Source organism: Ambystoma mexicanum, chromosome 1p, assembly GCF_040938575.1.
Source record: "Ambystoma mexicanum isolate Mex_15411 chromosome 1p, UKY_AmexF1_1, whole genome shotgun sequence".
Lineage (NCBI taxonomy): Eukaryota > Metazoa > Chordata > Amphibia > Caudata > Ambystomatidae > Ambystoma > Ambystoma mexicanum.
The window spans coordinates 755,052,196-755,069,108 of record NC_090921.1 but is presented as its reverse complement, the minus strand read 5'-3'; the positions used below and the strand labels follow the sequence as shown (position 1 = coordinate 755,069,108).

Here is a 16,913-nt window from a genome sequence, read left to right as displayed (position 1 = left end):
AGCCCAAGAGGACAAGAGGCTACTAACAAAGAAAACCTAAATAAAGTAAACCTATTGTTATTACGTACAATGATCTTGTGGACAATTATCAGAATTTAGATAATATTAAGGATATTTTTGGAGAAGTATAACCCCAACAGGGAAAACCAAAAGCCAATAAGGACAATTATTTTGTGGACACATCAGAATTCTGACCACACTAAGGATATCTCTGGAGAACCCAAACTCTGAATTAAATGAATTCAGACAACACTAGGGTCATTTGGCAACCTATACACCTCAACTCTTAATGAAGTAAATTCAGACAACACTAAATATATTTGGAAACCTATATGGTTAACTTGTAATTGCACAATATTTTTGAAAGGTACACAGGACACTGCTATGAGAGGTTTTTCTTCAACACATTAGCCACACAACCCACACAGGCATTTGTGTGACCTGGCGCAGGATTTGAGCCCAACCTTTTTTCAAAATGTCTCAATATTGGCCAGACACAACATAAGGGTTCAACCAGCGACAACATAATTGATTTCATCAACTCAATAAATAAGAAAATGGTATGGTTCGCCATAGGTTTGCATTATGTCTGCAACATTTTGTTAACCTCTCCCTTACCTAGCTAGTTCTTGGAAGATACTGTTTTTTTAGCCCCTATCAGTCTGGCTTCCATCCAGGCCAGGGTACAGAGAGGGTTCTTGTCTCGGCTTTGGATGAGTTGGTAAGGCTGTCCGTTCAGAGTGGAGTGGGGGCGCTGGTTTTATTAGATCTGTCGGCAGCATTCGACACAGTTGACCACTCCACCCTGTTGGACTGCCTCGCTCAAGCTGGCATTGCTGGCCCGGTGCTGGCATGGTTCTCTTTTCTGTCCGATAGGGCACAAATACTTTCGCTTTTTCCTTTGCTCTTGGTTTCTGTCCCTCTGTCTTGTGGGGTTCCGTGGGGTTCGGCTTTGTCTCCCATTTTCGTCAGCGTATACATGCAACCACTAGTGGGCATTATCCACTCCCATGGCTTCCGATGTTATGCTTATGCAGATGATACACAGATTCTATAGAAACAGAATTTGCTGCATACTGACATGGCATCACAGTTCAGGAGTTTTCTGGATGCCGTGGGGTGTTGGATGGGCTCGAATTGGCTTAGATTGAATGGGGACAAGACACAGGTCTTTCTGGCCTTCTACACATGGACCCTTTCCTACACCGTTGTTGGTTGTCAGGGATTTGGGTGTGAATCTGTCCTTCTCCCTCTCTAAGTGGGCTCAAATTGGAGCCACCAGGCAGGATATTTCGAGCTGAAAATATTGCGGAATGTTCTTCCTTTTCTCCTTCAGCATTTTCCTGCCCTTATGGTGGCCTCACTGGTTGTGAGTCGCCTTGACTATTGCAACTCACTGTACCTGGCGCAGCCTCTGTACTTAATTCAACATGTACAGCGACTTCAAAATGTGTCAGCCAGAGTCCCTACTGCGTCCCCTTATGGCACACATATTCAACCCATTTTGCGGACTATTCACTGGCTCTTCCAGTGAGGAAACACATTGAGTTTAAGTCTCTCTGTATTGTTCATCAGGCTGTATATGGTCAGCCAGTGGAATTCCTACAAAGCCAAATTCCAGGTCTATGTCCCTACCGAGGCACTTTGCTCTCAGTATAGCTTTCTCCTCGTTTCATGTTATAAATTAGTCAGAACTGGTGGCCGCGCTTTTTCAGGAGTGGCCACCAACTTGTGGAACTCTTTGCCACGTGATGTTAGAGCATTGGAAAATCATCTTATGTTTAGGCGTGTTTTAAAAACTCTTCTATTTTAGTGTTCTACCTGTACTACCTTCTCTAATCAGACAACTAGTGCCAAGATGCCTCTGGCGAATGAGCGCTATAGATATTTAATAGCATAACATAGGATGCACACTCAATCCCAAATACCACTTTCTCCCCCCAAAAATACTTCTCAGTGCGCACATATTCAGCAATCCACTGCCAAGCTCCTCTGTATCGTCCTTCCTTGGCTTGGTATGTTGGTCCTCATTCACCTCCCTTGACCTCCCCTGAACAACCCACACTGCCTTGATTTTCAGGTCTCTTTATCCTCTCCCTTCCCCTTCCATTGGTTCTCTCACTCAGCTGGTTTCACGGGCTAGCCACCGACTTCCTCCTCCCCTGGGGCTGGGTTACAGTTATGTAAACAAATATAACAGACTCCCTTTTCTTATGCGGGTTTGCAAGCATTTTTGTTATGGCGGCCTGCTCAAAGTATGGTCATTTTCAGAGTTCATATGTTCGATGGCGTTGGATAATGGCGGTGTGTTAAAAGTGTAGTCAATTCATATCAGGATTAAACAGTGTGTCAGGATTGCTGGTGTGACACGCGTATTGCTTTAAAGTCCTGATGAGGACCGAATCAAGTTTACTGTCCAAGTCACAGAGCGTCTGGATTGATGCTTTGATGTCCACATCACTCTGTGGTCTTGCAGTTCCTTGCTAGCTCTCTCTCTGTTGGATTGCACGCCCGTTCATCCACTGCCAGGCCTTCTGGGTAACGTCGCTCTATGGGGAAACCAGGGAAAGACGGGCTAGCCTTGTGTACAAAAGGTATGGGGCATTTAACCAGGCTAAGGTAGCAGGGGCAGAGACTGCGGCCCTCCAAACTCCCACACCTCACCTCTGCGGCAGGACAGGCTCTGGTAAACACTTTGGTAGCCCTCCGGCCTCAGGTTGAAAGGGGTTTCCAACCCTCTTGACAAGGTCAGGTCTCTTAGCCTGCCACAGTGGTCAGAAGGAAAAGATCTGCGGTTTCAAGAAGATTGCTTGAATATTTGTCCAATGGAGGGAGAGTTGAAGTAACATTAGCACCAGTGGCCTTGGCAGTAACCATCCTCTGAGGAAACAATGAGTGTTACAAACACTGCTGCAGCAAAGTGTGCCCCTTATGATGCAGATGCCCCTGGGCTGCCCTACTCTCTCCACTGAAGTATCCTTCTCCTCCTTGTCCCAGGAACGCCCGCTGGAGTCCCTGCGACTCGCCTAAATCCTGTGCCCCAAACCTTGACATGTGCCTCTCTGCACAGCACACTTACAAAACTCAATATGATTAGGCATAACATACCAAGCGACCCTCGACCTGAAGCCCTTTGGGAGGAATACCCACTGACGCTGCCACTTCCCCATTAACATTCTTATAATATGGATGTATAGTAATTTATCTAATCAATTCCTAACGTTTCTATGAATTCTCCTGCCTGGACCAAGATTTCCTTAATCTGCATAGCAACTGTGCCTTTTAATCCCTGCCTTCCTCACCACCATAACTCCTCTCGCATCATTAATACTTTAAGCTTGGCCAACGCTACCACAAGGTGAGCCAAAGTGCAAGGACAATATTTTACTTGCTTCTATCTGTGATCCATCGGATGGGGCAACTTGGCAGCTCATCTTAAGAATGAGAGCCTATAGGTAGCTCTGTTACTCTCCCAGACAGTTTTCTTACAGAGTTGGTTTCCTATGCTCAATGTTGGTGGCAGGGGTAAAAGGTGGAAGGATTTAACTTTGGTTTAGACCTTCCCTAGTGGCAGCTCTGTTCCTCTATGGAACTAGGTAAGCTTGGGTTCATTTTGTAGTATTAACCCTACTACATGGCCAAGTTTGGGCCTTGTGGAGGGTTTTGCTGCTGCATGCTTTAAATTTACTTAGCTGCAATCAGGAATGTGTATTCTGATGAGACACTAATCATACCACCCGCACCTTAATCCCTGGGGCATACAGACCTCACCCATTCATGTTCCGTGGGTTGCTTCTAGACCAGGTAGACTGTGCCCACTTTGGAAAAGAGAGAAGGTTCCCGGGAAAGGGCCCACTGCCCACGCCCATAGGTTTCTCATGCTACCCCTAATTGAGCGCCCTTCCCCCACATAATTCGCGGATGCCCTTCTGTTATTGCAGAAGAAATTTGAGAACAACGTCTTCCGCTGGATAGTTTGTTCTCATTGTGCCGTCATTGAGTTTGTGCAGTTTAGCAATGTTTTATTGCTCAGCGGCTCAGTGCTTGTGAGCGATGTTCTATAAATCAATATGGTCTCTTTCTTTACTCGCTAATCTTGTTTCTGTACTGGTGCGGGGCGCGCAGCCAGCATCTATTCTCCAGGCTTAGCACTTGACTCAACGACTGGGCAATCTCTGGCCTGGGATCAAGACCACGAAGAAGAAGAACACTCCTGAATTATAGAGGAGGCAGCCATCTTGCCAAAGCTTAGTTTTTCCGTGTCGCATTTGAGCTTCAGAGAGATGGGGACAAAGGAGAATGTACATTTGATGAAGATCATATAGACACATGTCATTACTTACAGAACCCCAAAATAATCTTATCAATGTTTTGACACTTTCAAAGCTCACATAACCTAGTAAACGAGGAGTTGGAGAGCCAATGAGAGGGAGTTGCAAGGACGAATTACATGATCCTGTAATTTTCCGCCATTAACATGTGCTTAACATTTTTTTCAGAGCCCAGGCCTTTCATTTTCGCTCCCTGATTCACCAAACTGATATATATGGTCGTTCTATAGAGTTTGCCTGAGGACGTTGGTGGGCGCCAGTGAGAGAGTACTGGTGCGCAGGCCTTTGATTTGAGGCTTAATCAAGAGATCCACTTAGAAGTATGGTGAGCTGGCCTTTGATTTGGGGGCACCCTCTTCCCCAGCATCTTCAAAGGATTTGGGGACGAGGGGGAAGGAGCAGCATTTTATTTACTGGGCATTAATGATAAAGAAAACATGCAATCATGATTGCTTTAACAATGATACCCAGTAAAATAAAAAAAAACAATGCCATGCCTGAGGCTTAAAACATAACCAGACTGGGTGCAGCAATGCTGTCTAGTCATGTAAAAACACTTATGAACATAAGTGTTTTTACATGGCTAGACTGGACTGCATTTATATGTAACAACAACATGATAACGTAAGTCCGTTCTAGCCATGTAGCAACAACATAAGTGTTGTCACATGGTTTGACTGGCCTGCATTGCTGTAGCCAGTCTGTTTACGTTTTTTGCCTCCGGCATGGAACCTTTACTGGGCATTTAATATAAAGCAAGCATGTTAATTGTGATTACATGGTGATTACATGTCTAGACTGACATTTAAGTACAGCCAGCCTAGCCATTTCTTACCGTGGGATGACATTTTTTTACTGAGCATTTATTCTTACTGTGGGATAGCATTTTTTACTGAGCATTTATGAAAAAACAAGCACGTTAAGTGTTATTATACGTGGCTAGACTGGCACTTTGATGCAGGCAGACTAGCCATGTCTTACTCTGGCATGGCATTTTTACTAGGCATCTAGGATAAAGCAAATATAAGTTCTATTACATGTCGGACACGTTTTCTTATCGTGGCATGGCATTTGGAATGGCAAAGCCAACAGGAGTATGTTGGTATGCGCATGTACTGGCATATATTGGCAGTCAGCTTCGGCATGTGCTCTTCTAGTATCACTAGTGGTATTATGTACAAAGCAAAAATTAGTATTTCTCTATATCGGAAAACTGGCATGTATGTGTACAGCCAGCATGCAAATGTATGGGCACAGCCAGCATTAAAACAAATTTCATACTGGCATATACTGTGAATGAATAAGCATTGGCAAATGTTCCTGTGCGCTGTTGGTGACTGGCATCTATTGGATTTTTTAATGCGTTACCGTACAAAACCGATGGCTTTTTACCCAGTTTTTTTACAGAAATTCGGCTTTATGATGTATTATTTTAACCAGTTATTCAAAAGCATTTCTCGGGGGAGGGCAGCGAGACGGCTTATTATCCAAGGGCTTTAACATTAGACATATTACTTCAAATCTAGACCGTAGCCCATGGACGTCATTTCACCGAAATGCCAGGTGTAGGGGAAGTGACATCACATAACCCTGGAACTCTGACATCATCACTGCAAGTGATGTCATTTGACCCCCACCCCGAAGTGATATTGCGGAAGCGATGGAATGTGACCTTTCACCTCTTGACAAAACAGGAAGTGGAATCACATAGCATTGTTTCCAAGTACACTGCGAAAAATATGGTTACGATATCAATATAATGTGATATACATTTCATACAAGAATCGATCGCCATATGTTTCATTAAGATCTGTGTGTATGGGGCTTATTACCAAATTACTGTAAATGCAAGCAGACGTCCATGGCCAAATGATAATGATGTGTTATGATATAGCACTTCCGCTTAAGTGCTTTACACATGGGGGCTAATTAAGCCTCCATTACATGTACACAATGAATTAGCCTTTTTGAGAGTGCAACACTGTTCCCGTATGGTGGGATCTGCAACCTGTGGATCACCACATTTTTTGAACTACAACTACCATGATCACTCACCATTGACTGTGCTGGCTGGGGCGGATGGGATTTGTAGTCCAAACTGGCGAGCCAAAGGTTGCAGGCCCCTGCTCTCTGGCGTATGCAGGACCCTTGATAACCTTTCAACGTTTTGTTGCCAGTCTACACGACAAAGGAGATATGACTATGCCCCAAGACTGGTAGGCAGTAATTCTCTATCAGGGATGAGTTGTGTTTGTAAAGTCTTCTTTTGATGGAATTCAAGATTGTTCAAACCTAAAAACAGCATGATTTGACACTTATTTCAAGAAATAGAGAAAAGTGCCCAGTGACCTTTAACTCTTGAACCTCCATATCAGAAGATGTGACCTAAGCCACGCAGATGTCAAAAAGCAGAAGTCATTAGGTTTTAAAAAGGACACCACAGTCTAAACTCTTAGAGAACGGTGACCTTGGAAAGGATTGGTTTCAAGGTCAGTGCTCAGCCCTGATTGGGTGATATTTTGCAGGGTGATAGTCCCTTACTCCTCGTTTGGGTATGTGTGGTCGAGGGGGTCAGATAAGAGGTCGTCTGATGGCACCATGCACACATGAAACATGGGTGACACACACTCCAAATATAGTGCTGATCTCTGACATGAGGGCGGCCTGTCCTTCACAAGCTGGACTCTCCCAGCATGGTCGACTTAGTCTTTCATCCTTCGAAAGTGGATAATTGGAGTACCATAAAATGGGGTACTAATAACAACTGTTATAATAGCGCAAAGAAGCTAGAGATATTGGCCATGAAGCGCCATATAAGAACATAAATTGTTACCCAGCATACTAGAGGAAGGCTGAAATAAAATAAAAAAGAGTAAAGAATGTTTCAATTTTACCTGCAGCAAATTCTCTGATGTTCTCTGGTCTCTTCAGCATCACTTCTCTTGAAGACAGGGAAATATATAAACAGATCTGTTAGTATATGAAAGCAGGCTGCATAAACTGAGGCAAACATAAGCTGGTGCACACAGGCTATATAGGCAGAGATGGACGATACAGGCAGAAGCAAATAGACTGCATAGATGACACATATTGCCGCGACTGATGCTAATAACTAACTATATGCAGACAGGAACATTAGGAGCAGACACAAACAGAAGAGGGTATGCTGACCTACGCAAATGACTGTTCACAGGCGCTACAATGTGTAAGCTAATAGGAAGAGAAGGTAAGGAGAAGGCTGTCTAAGTAGGCCAGACATACACTGTATGGACACAGACATGCTGTCTAAGCAGACCTAATGAGGTAGTAGTATAAGTAGGGCAACTGTAAAGAGACAGTTTTAAGTAAGCAAATGGTGTACTGACTATCAGAAGATTCAAACAATGCAAGCAGAGGCAGACAGCAGAGCTCGAGTTGTGTGGCCTGTGAGACTAAAGTCCTATGCGTTTGTACTTGCTCTGTGCTTTGTGCATTAACCTTTCGGAGCATAGATTGAGGGACGCTTCAAAACCAGTCAGGGGACTTTGCAGCTCAGGTTCTAAAATATGTTCTGGGCTGTATCAATGGCAGATCCGACGAACGATGCTTTTATAGAGCGCAACCGAAGACTGCTCCTCAAGTGTGCATATTTTCTATGGGCTCCTGAAAATTGAGAACGAGCTGTATTTCAGGGGGCTTTATGCCCCCCCCCATATGAGCTATGCCCTCGGCTTTCCATACGTCCCTCGGGAAGGCGCCTGTTCTAGAGAACCGATTGTCCAAGGGGAGCCAGCGGGAAGCAAGTGTCCACCAAATTACAAAGACTTCCAGACTCACGGTGTGATCGGAAGCGTGGTCACCTTAACACGGCTACAGCAACATTCATGGACAACTTAGAGGCTAAGCCACTATCTTCTGTTCCCAACAAGTGACACGTTAAGGGGGAGACACTCCTCTTAACCAACCTGTGCCTCTGGTATTATAGCATCACACCTCTCTACTGGTCAGACCACCACCTCTTTCCTTCTAGACTTGCATCACAATCAGTTCTTAGAAACGGGTCACTAGCGAACATCTTAATAAGCCGTCCCTGCGTCCTCATCACAAGACAATGGGCCTCATTACGAGTTTGGCGGTAAGCGGTAAATTGGCAGTAACTACGCTATATTATGAGTTTTGGCTTTGAGTGGAGGATCTACTTCCAGCAAAACCAAACCCTGGAGGTAAATCTTCCCACTCAATGGCAAAAAACCCCAAAAAACAAAAAAAATTCGGCAGAATCACTGTGGCGGTAATTCCGCCGTGGTAATTCCGGGAAAAAAAATGCCCCATTGGATCCAACATAAATGGGGAATTACACTGCTACCACCACTTGCAATCAGGCGAATGCAGTTTGGCAGACCGCAGTGACATCAACATCTGTAAATGCCCACACAGTGCTGCTGAGTGAGCATTTACAGAGTTTGAGTGGGCCTTGCCCACTCAGGCCCTACCCTGTCTACGACATGGAACTTCAGGCAAATTCTGTTCTGGCTTGTTGCATACGGCAGCTTTTCCGGCCTCTGTTAGTTCCTTTCTGTGCATTATCTACTATTCACCCAGCACTTGCTTGTCTTACTTGGTCTGCCTTGTTAGCAGTCTCCCTGGCTTACCTTGCCATTAAGTTACACTGATCAGAATCTACCAAGCCCTGTGAATGGTCAGCTCATTGTAACACTCCTTTATCTCGTCTTACCCTGTGCCACCTTCCCTCTTGAGGCACCACAAAGTAATTATGCGTTTCACTTGCCACTGTGCAAATAGACAATCAATCAAACAAATGAAGGCCTGCGCCTGGAAGACCCTCTTACCTGAGGAACCCTGCCAGAAGCAGTGGCAGCTCCTGGTGCGACCGCAGGTAGGTCTCATTGGCGATGCGTGTCCTGATCTGGAAGCATAAACGTGGTTTTGCCATCATCAGAAAGTGGTAAAGCAGGGAAGAAGCAAAGACAACTTGACGGTCCACAGTATACCTTTCACAGTGACGATAGCTGAAGACAAGGGGATATGGTTAAAATGTTCATACACAAGAAAGCCTCCACAATTCCCCCCTTCCCACTGGGTTATTTGATTTACTTAATTCATAACGCTGGTAGGTGGGCTTAGGGATCCTGCATTGGAGATGAGGTGGTAGGAATCCAAAGTGCACAGTTGTTTCATCCCAGCTCTGTGTGCTTCCTATCTGGATGCTGTGAGCAGCCATCAAGCGAAGTCAAAGATGGAACCCTGGCATGAGTAGTGTGATTATTCTGAGTGGAGCAGTCCTACCCGCCAGGCGCAGAGAATGCATGACCGGTAGGTGCAGCATCCATGCTATCTTGGTATCTCTGCACCGATGACCTGCCCATCCAAGAAGAAAAAGAAACAATACCACAACTGAGACCTAGCTCCAGAGTCACCTTGCCATGCTACTTTGCAATACGCAATGTTCAAACCAATAGGCCACCATGCACCAGACACGGAAGTGCATACAGCCAAAAATAATATTGTCTTTTTGTATTTACCTGTGCATTATATAGTTTACACAAACCTTGAACACATTCCTGTAGACATATTATTACAATAAAAAAAGAAGAAATTGTACATGACGCCACAATTTACACATACGTGATTTTCATAACATTTGCAGAGCACACTTGTATTTCCCTCTAGTTGGTCAGGGTTATACTCAGTTAACATTTGATCAATTTCAACCATTAAAACCCTCATCAAAACTAGTCACACCTTCTCGAACGTATTGGCACTTTACTGTGCAATCCTAACCAACACTTTTAGCGGATCTCCAAATGGTATTGGCAAGACATTTTGTGGCTCAGGTTGGAGTGAAGTACAATCTTCTTCATTTGGACTCCTGAATCCTAGTTTTTTTTTTTTACTGTTTATTGAATTTTCAGAAAGAAGAACATCAAAAACACATCCAGGATATAACAGCAACAGGACCATTCAATTATCCAATGCAAAAAAGGAAACATCCTCAAGGAGGAAGAGAAAAAACAAATTGTTCTAATCTCCCAGAAACGTAAGATAGCACAGCATGGGATTCAATCTTTCCCTAAAAGGCCCAGAGACCCCAGTTCACCATCATCACACATACGATTGTCCTCTAGGACCGCCTTCCATAAGTGTGGCACTTTGCCCTGCCTTTGCACTTGCAATAACACCACAAAATGTGGTGTCCCCACCACACCCATTCAAGACCAATAAGTGTAGGGCGGTTTGTCATATACCATTAACTCCCCATTTGGAGCAAATTAAAACAACATTTCAAAGGTTTTCCTACTGCATAGGTCGATTAGGTACTTCATTTCCAGTGTCCGAGAACACCTTCCGGTATATTCTCTAGTACAACTCTTCGAAATCAGACACAAATGAATTTCTCTTTTTACTCTTTTTACTATTGCCCTTTTTCACCTCTTTCCTGAACACTTTGCACAGGCTATAGGATTCTAATTTCAGATGCAAATAATGTAATAGTTCCACCCTGACCCCCATATACCAACACAGCGTCTTCTCATTTCTCCCAAATAGTACACTGTCTTCACCAATGTATTCACCTCAGAAAACCAAATTCGCAAAAGTTACAATGACTATAGCATAAAGCTTGGTTTGTAAGGGACTTTCCTATGTCGTATAAGCAGGAATCCGAATGCCCTTTGCGAGCCCCAGTGGTTTACACCACTATTGCCCCACCAACTTAACCAACCAGGGAACTCGGTAAAGGGCCCATCATTTGTCTGCAAAAAGAATCACAGCTGCTACCTTTACTTTATAAGCAGATACAACGGGTTGAAGTGTATAACCGCACTCACCCTCATATTTTAGGCGAACGCCCCAAAGTGATATCACAGGAAGCGATGGAACATGACCTTTCGCCCGTTGACAAAACAGGAAGTGGCATCACATAGCATTGTAGACTACGAAAAATATGGTTACGATATCACTATAATACGATGTACATTTCATACAAGAATGGATCGCCATATGTATCGTTAAGATCAGTGTGTATAGGCCCATATTACCAAATTACTGTGAATGCAAGCAGACGTCCATGGCCAAATGATAATGATGTGTTATTATATAGCACTAACGCTTAAGCGCTTTATACAGAAAAAATATACACCCAATATCACCCAACCTGTGTTGGTACTCATTTATCGACCTCAAAAGGATGAAAGGATGAGTTGAGACGTTTAAGAACAGACTAAATCGGTGACTTACCCCCTGAAGTGTGCCTGAAATAAACCTTTAATGAGTCTAGCAATTACTGTATAGAATTCCAGAAAGACGCATTATTTGGTATTCCTATTCTTTCTTATTTAGGGTCAGTGCTGAAAGTGTTAGACTTGTGGCACTCCTGTTCTTATTTTTCTTATTTTCTTTTAAGGGGGGGCCTGAACAAGAACGCTAGCCACTCCAGAATTAAAGAGCCACATGGTGCTGGCCACAGCCCAGGAGCTTCCATTACAAAAAAGAAAAAAAGAAAAAAAAGTTTAGTTTTTTTAGCGGTCGCAAGGGAGACCACAGAGGTAGCAAGGGAGACCTCAGAGGTCGCAGTTGCGACCTCTGGCGACCCCTAAATGACTTCCCTATAATAGAACCCAGTGCCCAATGTGTGAAAACAAAATAAGTGGCAGGGCCTAATAATATTTTCTAGCACTGCTGTGACACTGCGGGTGGGCAGTTCCCCACCACTGTTTCCCCCCCACAGTGACGACGTATTTGGGGTTACACTACAGCTCGCACCTGCTCCTTGGGGTTGATGGATGCACTATCACCACTTCATAATTAAAGTGAGTCTGAGACAATATGTGCCGGGGCTCAAAGATAATGCCAAGGCCAAGCCCTGGCAAACACCTCATCCCCCAAATTAAGCACTGATAGAACCCTAAGGAGAGTTTAGACATCTCAAGTTATTCCACGAAACATATTTAACGCAACCAGCTATGTCCCTTACCCTTGCTTTATGTCACTCGCAGTCCACATTTATCATGGAAAAGCAGAACTACAACTACCACAATGCAGAGAGGCGAACGGTACAGGGTCCATCAGACCCTCGGTATACTTTTACAAATAGTGACGACAGTTCAAGTTGTCCAATGTCGCAAGGGAGAAACCCATGCAATCCAGATGTTCGTTCTAAGAAAGCAAAGAAACACAGGGCAGGGTGGATATGGATCTCCCCCAAACCCCCCCCCCCCCAGGCCACCCTGTACTCCTTCCCTCTTCAGAGAGTATTGTGTGTTTCCGCAACATTAAACTGGCATCACCGAGATCACAAACTGTAAAATCGGGGAACCTGGTATCAAATCCAGTTTCCACGTTTGGCAAAATGGCGTGATCCAGGGGCAAACCCACCGTGATAGATGGTCTGCGGTTGCCACCATTGGAACCGGTAGAAGTGCTTGCTTGACGTGCTCGTTATACTTGTGCATGGTCCAACAGAGGCTGAAGTGCCTCTCATTTCACCAGGGTAACACGCACTGGGTACCATGGCTCTCTACTCACGGGTGCTGCAGTGTCGGGGGTCGGGAGGCAGCTGGAAGGTTGGTGTGTGCAAACTTCTGGGTAGGAGCCAGGCCAAAGCGGCCCATCCTGACAACGTGTGTGACAATACCATGGAAAATGTGATGCCACGCAAACCATAGTGAGATAACGTAATTTCCCCATTTACAAGTACAGAATAAACTAGTGACTCTCTAACCAGGCGTGCTCTCTTCTTGCAGCGGGTAAATTGCAGGACCAATCTGCCACCCCCTAATATTACTGGATAAACTATGCAACGGAATAATGCCTGTTTTTTTAAAAAAAATATTTTAAAAAGAGTACACGTCGAGGCTACACACAGGCAGATGACGTCCGTTGTTTTGTTTTTTAATAAGGTGGAAGCCATCCTCGTTGGGTGATTTTAAAGGAATTAAAAAAAGTGTACTGCTTTCATTGAACTAATAGTTTAGTGGCCTGCGACAAACAGTGCCGAAGCTGGGTTTCCAACCAAAGGAAGTCAGTTCCTGGGGCCAGACACCGACCAAGACCACAAGAATGTCTGATCACGATGCATGCAAAATGTCTTACATTGGAATTTTCATGGATTCTTAAATTTAAAAAGGTGCACCCCTTTAATTTCTTGCTAGCAACATTATAGGAAATGCTCCTTTACTGTGTTATTTCTCAGGTGTTCATGATGAATGTGATGAGGCTGGCTCAGTGGAGGGAGTGCATCTCTCTCCAGATCTGACTCCAGAGCAGCAGAGGGCCAAATAGCCCAAACGGACCATGCCAAGGAAAAAACTGCGTTCTCAACACCTGACAGGCTTTTTGGGTTGAAGAATGCACCTGCCACCTTCCAAAGATAAGTCAACCATGCACTCACTCAGTGGGCTGGAGGCCTTTTGTGTGGCCTACTTAGACGACATTGCGGTCTACAGTTCCACCTGGGAAGAGCATTTGACTCATTTGGATAAGGTGTTGCAGGCCTTGGAAAGGGCTAACCTCACTATCAAGGCCACCAAGTGCCAGATAGCTCAGGGAACAGTCACGTATCTTGGTCATGAGGTAGGAGGGGGTTGAATCCAATCTTTCTCCAGTAAGGTGCAGGATGTACATGACTGGGAGACTCCCACTACTCAAACCCAGGTGAAAGCCTTTTTGGGCCTCACTGGGTATTACCGCATCTTCATGGCGGATTATGGAACCATAGCTGCCCCTCTGACAGCTTGGACTTCAACCTAAACAACCAATGGAGGTTAAATGGAAAGAAGACTGTCAGGGGGCCTTTACTGGCTTGAAGGAAAGTCTGTGTAGGGCACCTGTGTTGTGTGCGCCTTACTACACCAAACCCTTTATCGCTCAGACTGATGCCTGCGACACGGAATTGGAGCTGTCTTGTCCCAGGTAGATGACAAAGGTAGAGGACATCCTATCATATTCATCAGTAGACACCACAAAGGTAGAGAACTTAGGTGGGCTACTGTTGAAAAGGAATGTTTTAGCATAGTTTGGAGCCTTAGGCGTTTTAGGCCCTACCTTACAGTGTCTACCTTCAAGGTCCAAACACCCCATAAGCCCTTTAAATGGCTTATGCAGATGAAGGGTGAAAACCTGAAACTGCTCAGGTGGTCCATTAGCCTGCAAGGGCTAGACTTCACCATTGAGCATAGGCCAGGGAAGAGTCATGGTAATGCGGATGGCCTTTCCAGAAGATATTTTGACCGTTTGGATGAGGATGTCAGTCTGGGGGGGGGGGGTTGTGATGCTGGAAATGCATTGGAGGGACAGGGCCTCCATGTCCTTGTCCTGTATTCCTTTTATCATGTGTGTTCTGTGTTATTTTCTTCACCCATGTGGGACTCCTGGCAGTGCAGCTCATTCTCTTTTTGGCTGAGGTGAACATACCCTTGGGATACCCTTATGGCATGGCTCCATGGGTAGGGGTACAACCCTGTAACCGTAGTGTATGTTTTTGGGCACCTGTGTTTGACCCACAGAGCAGGGTATAGGCTGGTGGCAGCTCCATGCTGAATTTGACAGGTACTCGAGTATCCTCCATTTTGGGATACCCAGGCCCTGCCATTAGAATCAGTCGATTCCGGACAGGAGACAAGATGGACCCTGTGGCCTCTTGGTTTCTGTTACCTTGTGTTCATAAAGTCCTGGGAAGCCCTGACTCTGTCCCTTCCCGTGACTGACTGTTGGTTGGAAGTTCCATATATGGTATTGAGGGGAAGTCCACGCCAGACTGGCTGGAGCCTTCGCAATGACTGTATGTTTGGGTACACCCGTGGGGTGGGACCTGGGTGAGTGTGTGACCAATATGCATTTTCTGTTAAGGGTGTCTGGTTTCTGGAATGTGACACAAAGACTGAGACAGCCCTGCCCGAAACTGGTATGAATGCAGTGTGGAGTGCTGAATGGCTGGGTGCTTGTCCCAATCCACATTCCTTGTTGCGAGTGTCTGGATGGAGAAGAATGAATGCCCTTCTGAATGATTGGTTGCCTGAGTGTGACCCAGCAGAGTGATGAGAGACCGAACAGTCTATCTGGGGACCTCTCACTAATGGAAATTGTTCAGAAGCTGAAGTCGAAACTTGATGCTTGATCTCGAAGCCGAGCTGGAAGAAGAAGGTTAACTGCCACTTCCTTTTGACGCAATCTGAAAGCTGCTGTGCTATCGAGGACTGATTCAAGAGAGGACCTGGCTAGGGGACCTCTTCCCAAGCTACGAGGGAACATTGTGCAGACCGCTAACCTTCGCCAAAGCGCCCTGGGAGCCAGCCTTCGAAAGACTGTCGACCGGAGACGGGGACCACCGAGGAAACTGGAGAGAAGCACCCAGACATCGAGGCCATCGAAGTCCATTGCCATCGACCAGGGTTCGGAGGATCGCCGTAAAGGCTGGAGGCTTGTTGAAGCTGTGTTGCCCAAAAGCGGGTACAGCTTGACGCGTGCCACCGACGACCAGAGCCGCCAGACTCCATTGCCTAAGCACACTTTGAATCAAGGACTCCCTTGCTCATCACCATCGACTGCTTTGTCCCACCGGACAAAGTCAAGGTCGCAAATGAACTGAGGAGATCCGCCAGTGGGTATCCTGCCACCCAAAGACCACAAAGGCGCTGATGACCCGACACCCTTGCTGGGCCAAAGTTCTTCGTTGGCTCCATCGTCATCGAGGTGCACCGCACACCTCATCTTTGCAGGACGTCCACGACCGATTGTCGACAAGCACCGCCAGGACCGAAGCTGCTGCCTCAACGCCATTGTTCACCCTTTTCTTCAAGGGATCTCGATGATCCGTGGCTCCTGCCGTAAAGGAAGTTCACTCAAGAAGGATCCGTCAACGACCCAATGTTGAACTCTACTAAACCAGGTACAGTGGGGTGGTAGAACAATTTTAGAAGGAGATAAAACTCTGAAAAGCAATATATGGACTGGGCTTGTTTATTATCTTATTTACAGGTTGCCCAGGTGGGCGGATCCACACACAGAACTGTCACTTAATAGCTATAGTACTATTCTGCCAATTGCTTAACCAGTTTGTTTTCCTCCTTACGTCTATTGTTGGTTCACTTTATTAATTGATTTGTTTGCCTTATTTAAACTGTCCACAGTTGATGCATTTGAATGGAATCAAAGGAGTAATAATGGTACCACATAGAGACTGTATATATTTATCATTTCAGAATTGCCTGAGTACAAAGTGTGTTATTGTATGTGTACATAATCAAAGCCTTATTTATATAAAGAACTGTGTTTTCACTAACATATTGTGTGGACATTCCTTTGCGGGTGCTTGAGGACTACACTGTACTTAAGAACCAGCCCACATCATCTCCTGGCAGCGAAGCCTCGATTGCTCGTCCACTGCTACCAACAATAGAGAATCTTGGCTGGGGTGCTCTGTGCTTCTACTCTGCCATATAGAGGGCAGGAGTACAGATAACCCCCTCCAGTCGTTACAATGAAGGCACATGCTTATTTGTCCTGTGCACTGTCTTCAATTGGGAAACACAAACTGAATGAAATCTGCATATTCCCTTTTAAGCAATGTTCACTTGCTGTGACATC

The 16,913-nt window shown here is 45.3% G+C and overlaps 1 protein-coding gene across 1 annotated transcript in view; it reads right to left on the bottom strand.

Annotated features, from left to right (window-relative positions):
• RIIAD1 (regulatory subunit of type II PKA R-subunit domain containing 1) overlaps positions 1-16,913 on the bottom strand; it is a 136,772-nt gene that overhangs the window by 34,738 nt on the left and 85,121 nt on the right. Inside the window, exons 2-3 of the mRNA XM_069650707.1 lie at positions 9,161-9,237; positions 7,226-7,272 (exon numbers count right to left, since the gene is read on the bottom strand). Of these exons, the coding sequence (XP_069506808.1) occupies positions 7,226-7,272; positions 9,161-9,237 (124 nt within the window). The remainder of the gene's footprint in view (positions 1-7,225; positions 7,273-9,160; positions 9,238-16,913) is intronic.